Source organism: Magnolia sinica, chromosome 19 (genome assembly GCF_029962835.1).
Source record: "Magnolia sinica isolate HGM2019 chromosome 19, MsV1, whole genome shotgun sequence".
NCBI classification, from domain to species: domain Eukaryota; kingdom Viridiplantae; phylum Streptophyta; class Magnoliopsida; order Magnoliales; family Magnoliaceae; genus Magnolia; species Magnolia sinica.
In genome coordinates, this window is record NC_080591.1 from 11,204,324 (window position 1) to 11,222,196 (window position 17,873).

At 42.2% G+C, this 17,873-nt stretch overlaps 1 protein-coding gene and 2 non-coding genes across 4 annotated transcripts; all 3 read right to left on the reverse strand.

Moving 5' to 3' along the window:
• Positions 1-2,892: 2,892 nt before the first annotated feature.
• LOC131235899 (U6 spliceosomal RNA) lies at positions 2,893-2,995 on the reverse strand. Its single transcript, XR_009166414.1, has one exon. It is a non-coding gene; the product is annotated as a U6 spliceosomal RNA (small nuclear RNA).
• Positions 2,996-5,296: 2,301 nt separating this feature from the next.
• LOC131235910 (U6 spliceosomal RNA) lies at positions 5,297-5,399 on the reverse strand. The gene has a single exon (XR_009166425.1). It is a non-coding gene; the product is annotated as a U6 spliceosomal RNA (small nuclear RNA).
• A 1,474-nt stretch (positions 5,400-6,873) lies between these two features.
• On the reverse strand, positions 6,874-17,764 carry LOC131234923 (uncharacterized). 2 transcript variants are annotated; one of them, XM_058231924.1, is made up of 5 exons: positions 17,520-17,736; positions 14,916-14,976; positions 14,512-14,645; positions 9,444-9,517; positions 6,874-7,474 (listed from the first exon to the last, which is right to left on the reverse strand). In XM_058231924.1, exons 1-5 carry the CDS (start codon positions 17,625-17,627, stop codon positions 7,432-7,434), a joined length of 420 nt encoding a protein of 139 aa, XP_058087907.1. In that variant the 5' UTR covers positions 17,628-17,736; the 3' UTR covers positions 6,874-7,431. The 2 variants fall into 2 exon arrangements, with proteins under 2 accessions (XP_058087907.1, XP_058087908.1); XM_058231925.1 differs by lacking the exon at positions 6,874-7,474 and having other exon boundaries at positions 9,476-9,613; positions 17,520-17,764.
• Positions 17,765-17,873: the final 109 nt, after the last annotated feature.

The window sequence follows — 17,873 nt, forward strand, 5'->3', positions numbered from 1 at the left end:
ATAAGTACAGAATCCCCGAAATCTTGGAAATGAGATCAGGAGTTCTAATTCAATTATGATGCTTACCTGTCAAACAGGTTAGGATTGTTCGAATACTGCAGTCTTTGCACAAACAGGTGGGCCAATTTGAGCTGGTACGCGATGAAACCCAAATTTCGAATAGACAGCTGAATTCTAGTAACGCCAGACGGCTGGGGCTGAGCCTAGGGATGTCTTGGGCCAGATTGTGAACTGATTGGTGGATCCCTGACTGTGGGGCCCACCTTGATGGATCCATGAGGTTTTTGAGTTTTTCAAGGCTTGGGCCCCCTCCATAGGGTGCTGCGCTTGTGGTGGATCCCTGACTGTGGGGACCACCTTGATGTATGTGATTTACATCCATGCCGTCCATACGTTTTTAAAGATCATTTGAGGGCATTATAACAAAAATGAAACAGATCCAAATCTTAGGTGCACCACACCACAGGAAATATTGGTTATTGAATCACTACTGTTAAAAAGTTGTTGAGGGCCGCCGTAATGTTTATTTGCCATCCATCCTGCTGATAAGGTTAGAAAGATCTGCATGAAGGGAACATACGAATATCAGGATGATCCAAGACCTTTGTGGCTCACAACTTTTTAAATGGTCAATCACCACCGTTTCCTGTGGTGCGGTAACCTAAGATTTGGATCTGCTTCATTTTCCAGATAATGCCCTAAAATGATGTTAGAAATATACGGACGTGGATGCAAGACACACACATCAAGGTGGGCCCCACCATGATGTGATTGTTTTATCCAAGCCATCCATCCATTTTTACAGCTCATTTTAGGGAATGATCCCAAAAAATGAGGCAGATACAAATTACAGGTGGACCACACCACAGGAAACAGTGATGATTAAATATCCACCATTAAAAACTTCTTGGGGGCCACAGAAGTTTTGGATCTAACTCATATTTATGTTTTCCGTTCATCCAGGTTTTTGTGACTTAATCAACAGGTTGGATGGCAAATAAACATTAAAGTTTTTAATGGTGGGCGTTCACTCACCACTGTTTTCCTCTGGTGCGGTCCATCTGAGAGATGGATCTTCCTCGTTTTTGGCCTCACCCCCTAAAATAATGATCCAAAATGGATGGACGGCGTGGATAGAAACAAAGTCGCTACTGGCAGTGTTAGTATGCAATCCGCACTCCACCCTTAACCGTGGCCTGATCGACAGGGATTTGATAATTATACGGTGGTGGAGAGTCGTCGATCCACATTGTTCTGACCACACTACTCAAAGCTGCATCGAGACGGGTTTGATAGCAAGCAATGCGTGCAGGTGTGATGGGTCGTGCTGGGGCTAAGATATCAAGGCCCATTAGGTCTGTTGGGTCGAAACCATTAGGCCCACATGGCAACCGGCCTGGCCTTATGTCCAGCTCAATGGTCCATCTGATTGGGTTGGCCCGGCCCAGGTCACGATAATGATCATTGAAATGAATCAACGACTCGGATCAACCCGTCGGTCTTGAGTCAGAGGTGAATCGTCCTGCTGGGGTTGAGTTGGGGTGACTCTTGTCAAAACAGAGCGGGTTGGACCGAGCCAGAGCATTAAACCGGGCGCGGATTAGGTGAGTCCGTGACTGTGGGGCCCATCTTGATGTATGTGTTGTATTCCACTCCATCCATCAGCTTTTCCTGCTAATTTTAGGGCATGGTACAAAAATAAAGCATACCCAAATCTCAAGTGGACCATACCACAGGAAAAAGTGGTTATTAATCACTGTATGGCATTATCAACATTACGGTGGTCCTAGGAATTTTTTTAATGGTTGGCGTTGAATGACCACTGTTTCACGTGGTGTAGTCCGTTTGATGTTTGGATCTTCTTCATTTTTGGGACCATTCCCTAAAATGAGCTGGAAAAACGGATGGACGGAGTGGATATACAATGCACACCAAGGTGGGCCCCACGGTGAGGGACTGACCCACTAAGCTGTTACCCGGGGCTCACCTAATCTACGCCCGTTAAAACCATGCTTGCTAATGTGGAGGAATCAGCACATGATACCCCACCGTATCTGTGCACAGGATACATGGGTTTTTAATTGTAGTAAGTGGGGCACCATGATTCGGTAATCCAGACCATTGGTTTGGTGCATTACGAAATGAATGGACTCTGTACCGAAGTAGATGGATCAACTCTCCATCTTAGCCGTTGGATTTGTGCCTACAGAGAGACTGTCAGGACGAGTTGGAAAAGCATCTACTTCCAACTTTAAGAGAAAGTCCTAAGATTGATTGGTGGTTCTTCCAATCTCTGGGGTACATGATCCGTCTAGGATGCAATCCATCTGGTTGTGGGCCGCTTGTGAACTGTATGATGAGCGGATCAGACAGGCCCATCTCCCATGTCACTTTCAAATGGCCCACCTGATGCCTGTACTGGTTCTACAATGGCTTGAATTACCGACCAACAGGGCCCACTTGTCCGAATGGAAAATGGAGTACTGCATAAAGATGCAGGTCAACTGATTGTGTGGGCCTGTATGATGAGCGGATGAGACTGACCCTTGCACCGTGTCATTTCCAAATGGCCCACCTGATGCAAGTTGCAATGGCACATATTCAGCTGCGCTGATCTGCTGAATGGTATTAAAAAAAAAAGACATTTGGGAAGAAAGGGCGCAATCGGTGGGCCCACCTGATGGACGGCCCGATCTTGGTAAAAAACATCGCCGTGGTCTGGTGTCCCACGTCAGGTGGCCCAATTGATGAGTTGAATAACAATGGCACATATTCAGCTGGGGCGATCTGCCTGATGGTATCGAAGAAAAAATAAATAAATTTGTGGATAAAGGGTGCAATTGGTGGGCCCGCCTAATGAACGGCCCAGATCTTGGTAGAAAACATCACAAAAAAAATTTGGACCATTTCTCGATTTGTGCGTGTCATCCTTGCGCAGGGGCCATGCTAATCTTCTCTGTATCGTTCCAATTTTATCGGATGTCTCCGAAGAGACAATAAAGATATGTTCTCAGCCTTACATGAATATCCTGTGTTTTATGTAAAAATCGATGTGGGATAAACATTCCAAATGCAATCCCATCAACAGGTGACCACCCAACAAGAACATGCCACGTCATAAGACATCCAATCCGTCTATCATGGGAGACCCACCGTTCAAAATAATTTGGCAAGAAAATCTAGCTGTTGGACCATCATGCATGTCACAAATTCACTAAAACAGCCCAGTGGTTAGTGACCCATTTCTTCTCACGTGTGCGCGTGGCCTACCTCGTAGTTGGACAGTCTGAATCTTCGGGCAGCATCACAACCATTGGTTCTGGAATCAGTTTACCATTGTGGTGGGTCCCGAGTATACCATGATTGACCGATGTTGGTACTAGCTTCTGCATCCGTCTCATCCAGTTTCAATTACATATGATGCTGGGTCCCACCACAGGACGATTCTGAGAGTTCGGGCCCGCTAATTTTGGACGGTCTGAAACGCAATGGATGTTACGTTCACTCACAAAAGCCTCACAATGGCACAACAGGCCCACCTAAGACCGCACTTGGTGGCCTAGAGGGCATCAATTTCACGGACCGAGGGCTGCAAGGGTAGAACTTTGACGAGATCCATCCCGTCCATCAGTTAAGCTGCCTCATGTTTACTCTGCAAACCAAAAATCATGACGATCCAATACTTAGTTGGGGCACACCATAGGAAACAGTTCGTATGGGTATTCCCACCATTAGTTTTGTGTAGAACCCACCATGGTGTTTATATGCTATCCAATCCACTCCTCTGATGCGCCTCATCGGACGGAAAGAAATAAGATGGCCTGGATCAAGTGGCCTGCGTTTTAGGATCAAAGCTTAACCTAGGGTGGGGTAACTGATGAACGGCCTGGATCTCAAGCACATAACGTCTGTTTCCCCCACATTAGAGAAGACGCTCCACATTGCGTAGGCATTTTGGCCCACTTAATTGCCGTAGGAATCCATCGTTCAACAATTTTCTGATGGGCATGTGCCCTTGCAATTTTGAGCCTTTACAATTTGCTGAGAGGCAAGAAATCCCACATGTCAAGCCCCTTCATATTCATCCAGTCCATTGGCCTGGTGGCCCACTTTGTATAGGTGATCCCCAAAAAATCTCCACACGATCAGAAAATCTTAACACTCCAATCTTTGCCCTCTCTTTCGTTGAATCTGGAATGTCGATTATCATCTCCTTCAATACCCAGAACTAGAGGCCGTATGAATTACAATTATATGATACTCGGGCTGGGAAAGACCCTTGATAAGCACATACATTAAATCTACTGTTGCTAAGTCACATTTCCAAGACCTGGTTGGTTGAACACTCCTAACCTGTGAATCATGGACACTTGTTTATGGGAAATAGGACCATTGGATATTTCTCATTTTAACCGTCCAATAAATGTCCTCCAATCTGATAGTAAGATGATAAAATAACAATAGTTTTGGATCATGGTGCATCTAAACTGGGACCCATGACTTGCACATTTTAATTTCAAATAATTGTGTCGAAGTACTCCCAAGTGCCTGCGTATCATACATCACGCTCTGTCAGAGCATCAAAGTTTCTCTCATAAAAATACCAATGAAATTGTCTATAATTCCAAGCACATTTACTGCCACCAGGTTTCACTAGATCATTGACCAATTGACTTGTGGGACTGTTTGGATGTCCCTCAGATTGAGAATTGAATGGATTATAAAGGCAGGGTAATTTGGCACTTCCCACAAAATGCAGATGGTGGGATCCGCTAAGTGTGGTGGCCCACAAAATCCATCCCAAAATGTGAACGCACATAACCTTAACAAGGTGATACTGTTAATCATCGAATTCTCATTCTGGGAACATGAGAGCAGGCACAGTAAGTCTCTCCTCATAAGTGGGTTAGGTTTTCTGTACACCTGAAGGCCAATGCGACCTTGAATGGGAGAATCATCCAGAAGCTTCTACAACTTGAGCACACTTACACACCGCCGATCTTAGCCATATATGCACCGTTGAGAATCTACATGTTGGCTTTCCTTTCCCATCTTTCCTTTGTGTCGAGCCTACAAACAGAAACAGAAACAGAAACAGAAACAAGAAAAATTACTCAGAAGTATTCACCGATGTTCCTAAAATCATCTCCCACCCGGGAAAAAAAAAAAGCACTGCTAGATTCCCCGTGGGCCGTTGTGTGATGGAAGAAAAAAAAAAAAAAAAATTGTGGATGAAGGGCGCAATCAGTGGGCCCGCCTGATGAACGGCCCAGATCCCGGTAGAAAACATGACAAAAAAAATTTGGACCATTTCTCGATTTGTGCGTGTCATCCTTGCGCAGGGGCCATGCTAATCTTCTCTGTATCGTTCCAATTTTATCGGATGTCTCCGAAGAGACAATATGAAAGTGCTCTCAGCGTTATGTAAAGGAGCTGTGTTTAAAGAAATACTCGATGTGGGATTATCCTTCTAAATGCAATCCCATCAACAGGTGCCCACCCAACAAGAGATGCCACGTCACAGGGCATCCAATCTGTCTATCATGTGGGACCCACCGTTCAAAATAATTTGGCAAGAAAATCTAGCTGTTGGACCATCATACATGTCACAAATTCACTAAAACAGCCCAGTGGTTAGTGGCCCATTTCTTCTCACGTGTGAGCGTGGCCTACCTCGTAGTTGGACAGTCTGAATCTTCAGGCAGCATCACAACCATTGGTTCTGGAATCAGTTTACCATAGTTGTGGGTCCCCAGTATACCATGATTGACCGATGTTGGTGCTAGCTTCTGCATCCGTCTCATCCAGTTTCAATTACATAGCTGGGTCCCACCACAGGACGATTCTGAGAGTTCAGGCCCGCTAATTTTGGACGGTCTGAAACGCAATGGATGTTACGTTCTCTCACAAAAGCCTCACAATGGCACAACAGGCCCACCTAAGACCGCACTTGGGTGGCCAAGAGAGCATCAATTTCACCGACCGATGGCTGCAAGGGTAGAACTTTGACGAGATCCATCCCGTCCATCAGTTAAGCTGCCTCATGCTCATTCCGCAACCCCAAAATCATGATGATCCAAAACTTAGGTGGGGCACACCATAGGAAACAGTTCAGATGGGTATTCCCACCATTAGTTTTGTGTAGAACCCTGCGTTTTAGGATCAAAGCTTAACCTAGGGTGGGGTAACTGACGAACGGCCTGGATCTCACGACCATAACGTCTGTTTCTCCACGTTGGAGACAGTCACGCTCCACATTGCGCTGGCACTTTGGCCCACCTAATTGCAGTAGGAATCCATCGTTCATTAATTTTCTGATGGACATGTGCTCTAGCAATTGTGAGCCTTTACAATTTGCTGAGGCAAGAAATCCCACATGTCAGACCCCGTCATATTCATCCAGTCCATTGGCCTCGTGGCCCACTTTGTATAGGTGATCCCCAAAAAATCTCCGCGCGTCCCAACCCTCTCTTTCATTGAATCCGGAATGTCAATGTATCATCTACTTCAATCCCCAGCACTAGACTGGCCGTATAAATTACACTTAATACTCGGGCTGGGAAAGACCCTTGATAAGCAGGCTATATACATGGCATACATTAAATCTACCGTTGCTAAGTAACATTTTCAAGATATGGTTGGTTGAACACTCCTAACCTCCGAATCATGGACACTTGTTTATGTAAATAGGACCATTGGATATTTTTCATTTTAACCGTCCAATAAATGTCCTCCAATCTGACAGTAAGATAATAAAATAATAATAGTTTTGGATTATGGTGCATCTAAACTGGGACCCATGACTTGCACATTTTAATTTCTAATAATTGTATTATAGTACTCCCAAGTGCCTGCGTGTCATTCATCACGCACTGTCAGAGCATCAAAGTTTCTCTCATAAAAATACCAATGAAATTGTCTAATTCCAAGCACATTTACTGCCACCAGGTTTCACTAGATCATTGAGCAATTGACTTGTGGGACTGTTTGGATGTCCCTCAGATTGAGAATTGAATGGATAATAAAGGCAGAGTAATTTGGCACCTCCCACAAAATGCAGGTGGTAGGATCTGCTAAGCGCGGTGGCCCAAAAAATCCATCCCAAAACGAGAACGCACATAACCTTAACAAGGTGATACTGTAATCATCGAATTCTCGTTCTGGGCGATGGGCTGAAACTGAAATCATCCTATTCTCATTCTGGGTAACGAGTGAATGGGCCCACTTGCATTCTTACGTAATGCTCAGTGTAGTCCTGAGAGTGAGTTCATGAGATCAGGCACAGTAAGTCTCTCTTCTCGTTAAGTGGGGTAAGGTTTTATGTACACCCAAAAGCCAATGCGACCTTGAATGGGAGAATCATCCAGAAGCTTCTACACTCGAGCACACTCACGCACCGCCGATCTTAGCCATATATGCACCGTCGAGAATCTACATGTTGGCTTTCCTTTCCCATCTTTCCTTTGTGTCAAGCCTACAAACAGAAACAGAAACAAGAAAAATTGCTCAGAAGCATTCATGGATGTTCCTAAAATCATCTCCCACCAGGAAAAAAAAAAAAAACTGTCAGATTCCCATCACAGACACGAAACATGCCCTTTTCATACATGCTGTCTTGCTTTTCTTATCTGATTATTTATTTATGAATTATTAAAAGTATATGTGTGAAACGCAATCAATCTACTAATTGATCTATCTCAGATACCCTACTATGTCATATCATGTTCTCATCTACCAGTATTTATAATACCTCAGCAGCTAATGAGACCATTTTAGTGAAATTCAACTGTCTCAATTCCTGCTCCAAAAACTCGAGTTCCCTTTTTATTTCCTTCTTGATCAATGACGACTGCTGGAGAGAACACCGAGAGGAATTTATATTGTCCTAAAATCATGGTTGCCTACTCGGATTTTCAGTTTTTGTACTGAGTGGAGCCCAAGGTTCAGTGATCCAGGCCATTGATCTGACATGGCCTTCTATTCACGGAATGATACCTGAAAAGACCTTGCCCCCCCCTTTTTCTCCATTTGGATGTGGAGCATTGCTGCATGGTCTACGTTCCACATCTTAAAACAGATGGGATCAAATAGAATTTTGTAGATGGTCCATCCATGATGGGGCCTTATATACTGTACCAAGAGTCTGGATCACTGAACCATGCTCAAGGACCTAAAAATTACAGAGTCCTGACACCACAAAGACAGTCAAGACCCCTTAAAAAAGACTAGGAAGTCTTCTTAAAACAGATGGGACTCACCATCTCAATGCAAAAACTCAACACTACTTTCTTGCATTTCAATAAAGAGCAAAAAAGATACGAAAATGTTAAAAGCTTACTTTTCTTCTCCCTACCAGTAATTTATCTCATTCATACAGAATACACATACAGGATCTTAACTGTTCATCAATGGTCCCCCATCACCTGTGTGCCACAACCCAAAAGCTGCAACAGTCACACGGCCTAACCATCGGCCAGACTCTTGGTAATAGACGGTCGTAAGCAGTTGACAAACAGCCTACATTCATCGGGCAATGCCCATGAATTGGAAAGGTTGGGATTGTCCAGTCAGTGAGATCTTTTGGGATCCGACCTATACATAATGGGGCCCACCAGATGAGCATTCTGAATCCTGTACACTTGTTCCACAGTATAGGATGATTAGAAACATATTCATCTAGAAGCATATGTGTGTTTGTATGTAAATAGGTATACTTTTGTGAATGTGTTGGAGGGTATTTGTTTATGTTTGTGTATGTATGTGAACTAGTGGAATGGCACATGGAACACACGTAGAGAGAATAGCGGAGAGAGAAACAGAAAGAGAATGAGGGAAAAGGTGTGGCTACATGCACTCTGGCCCATATACACACAAAAGATGGGTTTCAATGGTGGGAAGACCCATGCCCCCTTTCTCTGGTATTGTGGCCCACTCGAGCTTTAGATCCGCCTCGTTTTCGGGCCAACATCCTAACATGAACCAGCACGACAGATGTACGGTGTGGATGTTGCAGATTCATCACAGTGGGCCACACAAATCCTTGTCACACGGGCTCCACTATGTCTTCCGTACACAGAGCAGAAGAAGTGGATGCGGGCTACTCCCATGGAATTGAAAGGAAAAAAAAAAACCCTCAGGTTGAAAGGCTATACCGATGAGAAAATCAAAGGACCCCCCCCCCGGATGACTAATTACAGGGGGGAAAATGGCCAAACGCTATTCACATTATATATAGCATAGATATATGCTGGGATGATATCATGAAAATGTGCATGTATCATGTGCATTTATATATTTGTGTATATGTGCAAAACTGCAAATGTCTGCACACATACACATCCATGATAACATGAAAGCATGCATTTGGTTAGAGATGTACTTATGCTGATCAATGAAAATCAAATGTCCCTCTAAAAAGCTGATTTATGTGAAAGAAAAAATACCCCCAATGTAACTTCTTCCGCTTCTTTAATCCGAAAGATGGTTCCACTTCATCCTTCAGCAATGAGGTGGTGTCCTAATTTCAGTAGAAACACCAGCACAGAGTCACCATCCTATTAATCATGCCAAAAGTGCTACAGAAAACATAAGAAGCACCAAACCTGCTACTTTGCTGCACATATGGGAGTGGATTTTAGAACAGCTTAGGACTTAAAGAGGGAATTCAGCACATATTTCTGTAATATAATGTTGAAGTTCTATAAAGATAATCTACTTCATTTATATGAAGAAAAATCCAAAGCTAATGTTTACAAAGTCACAAGAATTTGAGAAATAGTCTTCTTTTGGTCATGTTGATAGCACCTTTTGATGTCACTAGTTTTCCCTTCAAACTCATTAGCAGTTCAATCTAATAAAGCATGAGCTATTGAGCTACTAGACATTTCTCAGACAGACATTTTGTACTTGCACAGTTCATTTTTTATTTTTTATTTTGTACAAGCAAGGCCCATGGTTCAATCATCGAAATTGTTCATATTATGGGCCCCAATGTGGATGGACCACGCCAAAAACTCTCAGATAGAATATAGATGGTTAAGAAGGAAAATACTGCTATCGTTCAAATTAAACCACGAAAATATCCAATAATAATGTTGCAATTTGCAGGATTTTTCATGCATGAGCCATCACTATTGAAAGTGAAGCCCATCGTAGCAATGGTTTGGCTAATTGAACTATTGACCCCACTTGTACAAATTGAAAAACCAAACAATATTGCACAAACTGTCAGCACTGCGTAGTGCGCTCATAAAGCATCAGTGATTTTTCATGGCACAAAATAGACAGTGCATCTATGAACCTTACTCTCGCCATACATGCCAATGTGCATCCAGATCTAGGCCACGCATCAGGTGGGTTCCATGTGTATGTGCGACAACCAAGAATCAAGCATGACTGACCAATAAATGGTCCATGAGAGTAGGCGAAAATGGTTCCAAATGAACATAGACAAGCAGCTGAAATGATGACTAGACCAGATATTTTGGCCAAGGCAAGCACACCCAATGAACAGTCCGGATCTCACTGGCACATCCCATTGGTGATGTGCCGCATTCGCAAGTGGTCTGAGTATGACTGTCATTCTACTCTACCAAGTAGCCACAATAGGGATCTTAGAAAGGGTAGGAATCTTTCTTTGGGAAGAAGGTTAACATTAATCAAGGCGGCAATGTCCAATTTACCAATTTATTTCATGTCTTCTTTTAAATGTTCGAAGTCATAATTGGATAAACTGAAGAAGATTAGGCAGGATTTCTTGTGGAGAGTGGTAGAAGAAAAGCTCAAATTTCATCCAATGAAGTGGGAGTGCAAACCAATGGACCAAGGAAGAGTGGATTTAAGAAATTTGGAGATAATGAATTTGGCACTCTTAGGAAATTGGATTTGGAGTGGAAGAGTAGAGCCCTTGGAGAGATGTGGTGAATAGGAAGTATGGGGTAAGGGAAGGCAGTAGATGGTTAAAGTCTTCATCGATGTATAGAGCTTCATTTCTTTGGAAATTGGTGACTTCATTGAAACAGAAGTTTTGGGAAGGGGTGGGCTTTTCTTCAGGTAATGAGCAGGATATTAGGTTTTGGGCGGATGTTTGGTTAGGTAATCATAAGTTGAGCAACATGTTCCCCCACTTAGCTGGTATCTCCATAGATGCGAATATATTGGTTGATCATTACTTCTCTTATGTCGGTGATGAAATTGTTTGGGCTCCTCCATGTAGAAGGAAGTTTTATAATGAACAGTGTTCGAAATATCGATACTATCGGCCGATATATCGGCCGATATATCGGCCGATATTATTGTTATCGCACCACTACGAGATGATACACTCGCGATAACCCCCGGAAGATACCAAAAAATTTAAAATCCAGATATCGGCCGATATATCGTCGATATCGCACAAAAAAACCCAAATATCGGCCGATATATCGTCGATATCGCACCAAAAAACCCAAAAATTTGAATTAGAAAAAAAAAAAAAAGGAAATCGGAGAGTACCTGGCCGTAGCGGCCGAATCGATGAACCGTTCCTTCCAGAATGAGATTTGAGGGGTTGCGTGCGTGAAAGATGGATCGGACTGCGTGGATGGGGGTAAAAATGGAGAGGGAAAGTGAAAGAGGGGCGCGGATGGGGAAATCACAGAAACAATTAGAGGAACGGACGAGTCCATCTTATTAGGGTTCGGAAAGTAAAAGAGGGAGAGTGAAAGAAGGATATATCGTTTGTATCGCGCCATCTTATTAGGGTCTCAGTAAACTCACTCGGGCCCACCTTTAATGTATGTGGTCCATCCACGCCGTCCATCGGATTTTCCATCTTATTTTAACGGTTGAGCCCAAAATTTAATCATACCCAAAGATCGAGTGGACCATACCATAGGAAATAGTTGGAATAATGATTTCCACCGTTGAAACCTTTTTAGGGCCCACAGTCATGTTTACATGTCATCCATACCGTTAATAACGTCATTCTTACTAGGATGAACTGAAAATACAAACATTAGCATGATTCAAAACTTCTGTTGGCCCACGAATATTTCAACTGTGGACGTTCAATTATCCCGTTTTCGGCCCACTTGAGTATTGGATACGGTTCATTTTTGGCCTCATATCCTAAAATGCACTCACAAAACGGATGGGCGGAGAGGATTTCTCACAAACATCACAGTGGACCCCACCTGGGTTCCCAGCGCAGGAACTTCTTACGGAAGGCTTTCGCAGGAAATCTATGTCCGAAACGGATTGGCTACTCTCACGGGCACCAGCCAATGGCTGGTGGTTGGTGCTTTGTGGGCCCCACCATGATGTATGAGTTTCATCATTTCTGTCCACCTATTTTTATAGATCATTTTATGTTATGAGAGAAAAAATGAGGTATATCGAAATATAATCTGGACCACATCACAGAAACAGTGTTGAATGAATGTTAACCATTTAAAATGTTTTGGGAGCCATAAAAGCTTTGGATTAAGCTGATATTTATTTTTTCCCTTCATCTGGGTCTTTATGATCCAATCAACAGATTGGATGTCAAATAAACAGTGCAGTGGGCTTTAGGAGGATTTAAATGGTGGATATCCAATCATTATTGTTTTCCTGTGGTGTGGTGCACCTTAGAATTATATCCCTATAATTATTTTTATTAAATCCTAAAATGATCCGTAAAAATGGATGAACGGAATGGATGAAACGAATACATTATGTTGGGGCCCACATAGCACCGACTGTGCATGGCTGGTGTGAGGGAGTTCACCCGCGTAGGACACGGATTAGATACTAACATTTGCACAGCCAGACTGGCTACTGAATTGACGTCACCAAGTTCTGTGGGGCCCACCATGATGTATGTGTTTTATCTACACCGTCCTTCCATTTGGCTAGATAATTTTAAGGCATGAGACAAATAATGAGTCAGATCCATATATGGAGTGGACCCCACCACAGAAAACAGTGGGGAGAGGGACGCCCACCGTCCATCTATTTCTCAAATTTTACTTCTTCAGCTCTTCTTTTGCTTTTCAATAAATTGGTTGTGTTTTCATACATGACTATGATATATTTATAAATATCATGCATCCAATTTAAATATAGTTGCATTAGTTCATTTAAACATCGCATAGTTTAGGACCCTATACAAAGGAAACTTATTATGTGCATATTTTTTTTGAGATGTTATGATTTAAAAGTGTGTATTAAGGGCTTTTTTAACAATCCCCAAAGTTTCATTAAAAAATTCAACCATTTTCTCAATGTTTCCCTATGTTTCCCAAAAAGTGCGATAAACTATGCGATACAAACGATATATCCCATGCGATAACCGATACATATCTGTATCCCAAGGGTGCGATACATAGTGCGATACCGATATTTCGAACACTGATAATGAAGAGTTAGAAGAGTTGCTTAAATTGCTAGATGTGTTATGTGCATCCCTCAAGGTCAGAAAAAATAAAATAAAAAAATCAATGGTATGGTTAAAAGAAAAGTTTTCTCAGTAAAATCTTTCTCTAGAATGATTAGGGAGTGGTGTTGTGCGGGTGGTGTGAGTCATACAGCTTATATGTGTAATATGGCACTCCTTCAAAGGTGGCAACTCTAGTTTGGTTAGTGGGGAAGACAAGGTTCTTATGGTGGACAATTTGCGCAAGAGGAAGATGGTTATACCGAACGAGTGCTTGATGTGTTATTAGAACGAGGAATCTGTAGATCATCTTTTTATCCATTGTGACTTTGCTAAGAACTTATGGGAGTATTTCTTTAATCTGTTTGGAATAGCATGGGTTTCACCTAGTTCGATTTTCTTTTCTATTGGTGTAGCATGGTGAAGGTATAGGAAAAATCAGAGAGAGTTTGGAAGCTTAGTTTATTAGCGGAGATACGGTGCATCTGGTTAGAAAGCAATAATCGCCGTTTCAGGAACCAGAAGGGGTGAATTTCTGAGGTCATCAATAGGGCTAAATGAATGTAATGGAATGGGCGATAGCATCAAATTCTATAGCCATCGCCCATTTCCCTGATTTATGGACTGATTTGTAATTAGTTTTTCCTTTTTTTTCCCTCTCTTTTTTACTTTTGTTTTCTTTTTTTCTTAGTAATTCTTTAGGCTTTGGCCTCTTCTCAATAAATTCATTACTGTTCCAAAAAAAAAAAAAACAGGGATCTAAGGATTTCTTTTTCATTTTCCTTTTCCTGATCAAATTACATGCTTGAGTGTGTGCATGCATGTGTGTGTAACGAATAGAAGCCAGTTATAATTGAAGGCACCGGATTACAACTTTTTTTTCCAAATATCAGGTCTAACCATAGATCAACCATATGCACACATGCATCCAAATCACATTCCTGTATATGACTGCCAAATATACAACAGGTGGCAGAAGTGCGGAATTTCAAAAAAATAAAAAATAAAAATCATGAGGATAAAAGGACTATTCAATATACTTTGTAGGATTTCACCATCTGTACTTCGATCTGTAAATATGAAACTAGAAAAGAAGATGAGATCTTCAATCTTACCTCACCCATTAAAGAAGTATTTGCTTTTGCAGTAGAAGAACTCGAGTCTTTTGGCATAACAGCTGCATGTTCATCTTGACCATCATTGATGCTGAGTCCTTTTTCACAGGCTTTTGTCGCACCACTCGCACCCCCTACAACAAAGATCTTCTGTAAGCTAAGGTTGCACTTGGGTATCTAGAAACATCATTCTATCAATACGCTTCTTCACCCAAATCAATATCCAGCATGCTTCAAGTCAGGCCTGAAATATATTGGGTATTGACTTGGGCAGAAAAGAGGGAAATTTCTATCCCATGTAGTGGGGCTCGTAATTTTTTTCACGCCGGATACACAGTGCAACAGATAACCATCTTTTTTGTTAAAACATCACATCAGTGACAAGGACGAGCATAAAAATGCACCTTTGGAATTTTTTTGAATCTTCGATCTTTGTTTTATCTGTAAACGTCTCTTCCTTAGCTCCTATGAAATGCAAGGAAAACAGCAATCAGGAGTAAGATTGGCTTCTCCACAAGGAAAACACATGCTTACCAAAAACCTGAGAAGAAAGTCCATTTTCTTTCATTTTGTCTGAGAATTCTTATACTGGATATTCTACTACCTCTCATGGCCACTCACGTTGTGACTGAAATGCACAGATGGAAGCTTCTTAGCCCTTGATTATGTTGCAGGAGAATTTCATTCTATCTCATTGTTGAGGTACTATAAGATGCTCAAATGAAAGAAACGGCAATTTTTTAATTGGCCAGCAATGGTACTGGTGCGGCAAGCCTTTGGTAACCTAAACAACTGATCTCGTGAGCTCCATCTTGGAAAGGGTCATGTCCTACCATCACTGTAACCAGATGACCTTAGTCATCCAATGAAAATGGACAAGCAAACGGTCCATGTTTATCACGGTTCCATACAGATGATCAGGATCATTGAATGCAGGAGATTTTTAGAATAACTCACTGCCAACTGCCAACCATGTTTCTCTTGATGGATTTGGCGGTTTGGTGTCGAGGAGTCTACTCTATGGCGTAATATTATTGTTGCCAAGTATGGATCTACCTCCATGGGGTGGTGGATTAAAGGCTCTTGTTTTTATCAAGCTTCTTACCTCTAGAAAGTTATTATTTGGGTGGCCCCTAAGGTGTTTGAAGGATTTAGTTTTGCTGTTGGGGAAGGGTCAAGTGCGGGGATTCCTTGCTCCAATCATCATTCCCAGACTTGGTTGTCCTATGCCCGGTGGCTAATATTTATGTAGCTGATTGTTTCCGTCCTCTGGATGGTGGGGGTGTTTGGGCTTTCCCCTTGTTGTAGGGATCTTCTCGACTTTGAATTTGATAACTTCCTCCTTTTGTATTAATTACAGGGTTTGTCAATCTCACCAGGGGTGAAGGATTTGCCGTTGTGGTGGCTCAGGAAAATTTGGGAGGTTCTCAGTCCGTTCTCTAGATCTGAGATTATCTCAGTTTGCGTTCAGAGGTGATTAGCACTATATGATCATATGGGGCTCCTTTGAAAATTGTTGCATTCTCCTGGCTCACTGGGAGAAAGAGGATACTAATGATCGATAACCACCAAAAGAGGCATGGTGCTTCCTAACACCTGCATCATGTGTCTTAGAGTGAAGGAGTCTGTGGACCACCTCCTCATTCACCGTTCCTTTGCCAGGGTTGTGTGGTTTGGCATCTTACAGTCTTCGAGTGCCTCTTGGGTTATGCCCGCTTCGACAGAAACTCTGTTTCATTCCTGGCACAGCAGCTCAGGTGGTTCTTTTACCACTCTTAGATGGAGGCTTGCCCTTCTGGCCATGCTACAGTCGATTTGGCTAGATAAAAAATAATAAATAAATAAATAATCTTATCTTTCAAAACTAGAGCAGTTCTCCAGATGGGGTGATCAATCGGGTGTTTATGTTGTTGTTTGAGTGGATGCCTTGAGTTTGTTCTGAGTTGCGGTTTTGGGCCTTGTATTTTTCCTTTCTGTGTTGTCTTTGTTTGTTCTTTTCTTTCTGTTTTGTATAGTTTTTCTTTTCTTTGACCTCTAGCCCTAATAAATTGCATCATCTTTCAAAAAAAAAGAAAAAAAAAGAGTAGCAATCCGGGTCACTTGATTCAAAAAAGAAAATGTGGGGGGCTTGGTGATTTAGGTAACATTGCTGCAGATGGTAGAAGGGAGTGATTTCCTAGATTTGCCTACTTTGCTCTGATAGTAGTTGGTCATAGTGGATATCGAATCTTCAGCTGAATAATGAAAGAATCCAGAGAATTTCAGCACACTACACATGCTTAATTGGACAGGCATGGTTACAATGTTTAGGATTGCATGGCACAACTTGCAAATTTGTAAAGCCATCGTTTGGAATAATTCAATCAATGAGCAATTAAGCTGAGTGTAGGTTACACCATTGTACTCAGCAGCTTAGGGGTGTGTTTGGTTGCACCAAATATCATGATATTTCATGATTAATGAGTCTAACTTGGTGTAAATTTTCATTGTATTTCATGAATTTGGTGCAACCAAACACACCTTAAAGAACGAGGAAATTGTGAGAAATCCTGCACACAAGAATCTATGCATACAAAGACAAAACTGATGAACTACTACTCATGGAGGAATAATAATAGAAGAGGTTATTCTCAATAAAGCGAGGTGGGTCAAAAGCCATCCGTCTTGGATCGGCCCGATTTTTTGGGCGATGAGGAGAACACAAGAGGATGCCTGTGACGGACGGATTGGATGTAATGCACATATCACAGTGGGCCCCACACATCATAATGTAGGATCTGAAAATTTTGAAATTGAAGGGAAAATAAAAAAGAATAAACAAAGGAAATTTTATTTCATTGGTAATCAATTTCCCGCCTTTCAATTTCAACGAATCAATTGAAGATGAGTTTGTAACTACCACCTAATTATACAATTAAAAAAATTCGCTATTCAATTCGATAATGCATCCAAACGCACCCTTCGACGTAAAGAAAAAGAAAAGAAGATAGAGGTTAAGGTGGAAGCACCTGGAGCTTTTTAAGCTGGTCCTGGGAAACGCCTGAGGACTGGAACTTGGGCTGGAGTGCTGGGCTTGCTGCTAGAGCAGCCTCTCTCCTTTCAATCTCCTCTTCCATGCTTGGCACTCTCTCTCTCGCTCTCTCTCTGTCTCTCCCCGGCGGATGAAGACAGTCCTCGGGCCGAGTGTCTCGGCAGATCTCTTCGGCCTCGGGGCTTTCAGTTCGTTCAAATGAGGGCCCTGGTTCCGACGGATGGGATCTTTTAAATCTGATGAATTTTTGACCCATGGACCATCCACGGTGGCGATCATCCAACCAACGGTTTTGATCACTAAAACCATGGGTGGCACTTGTATAAACTTA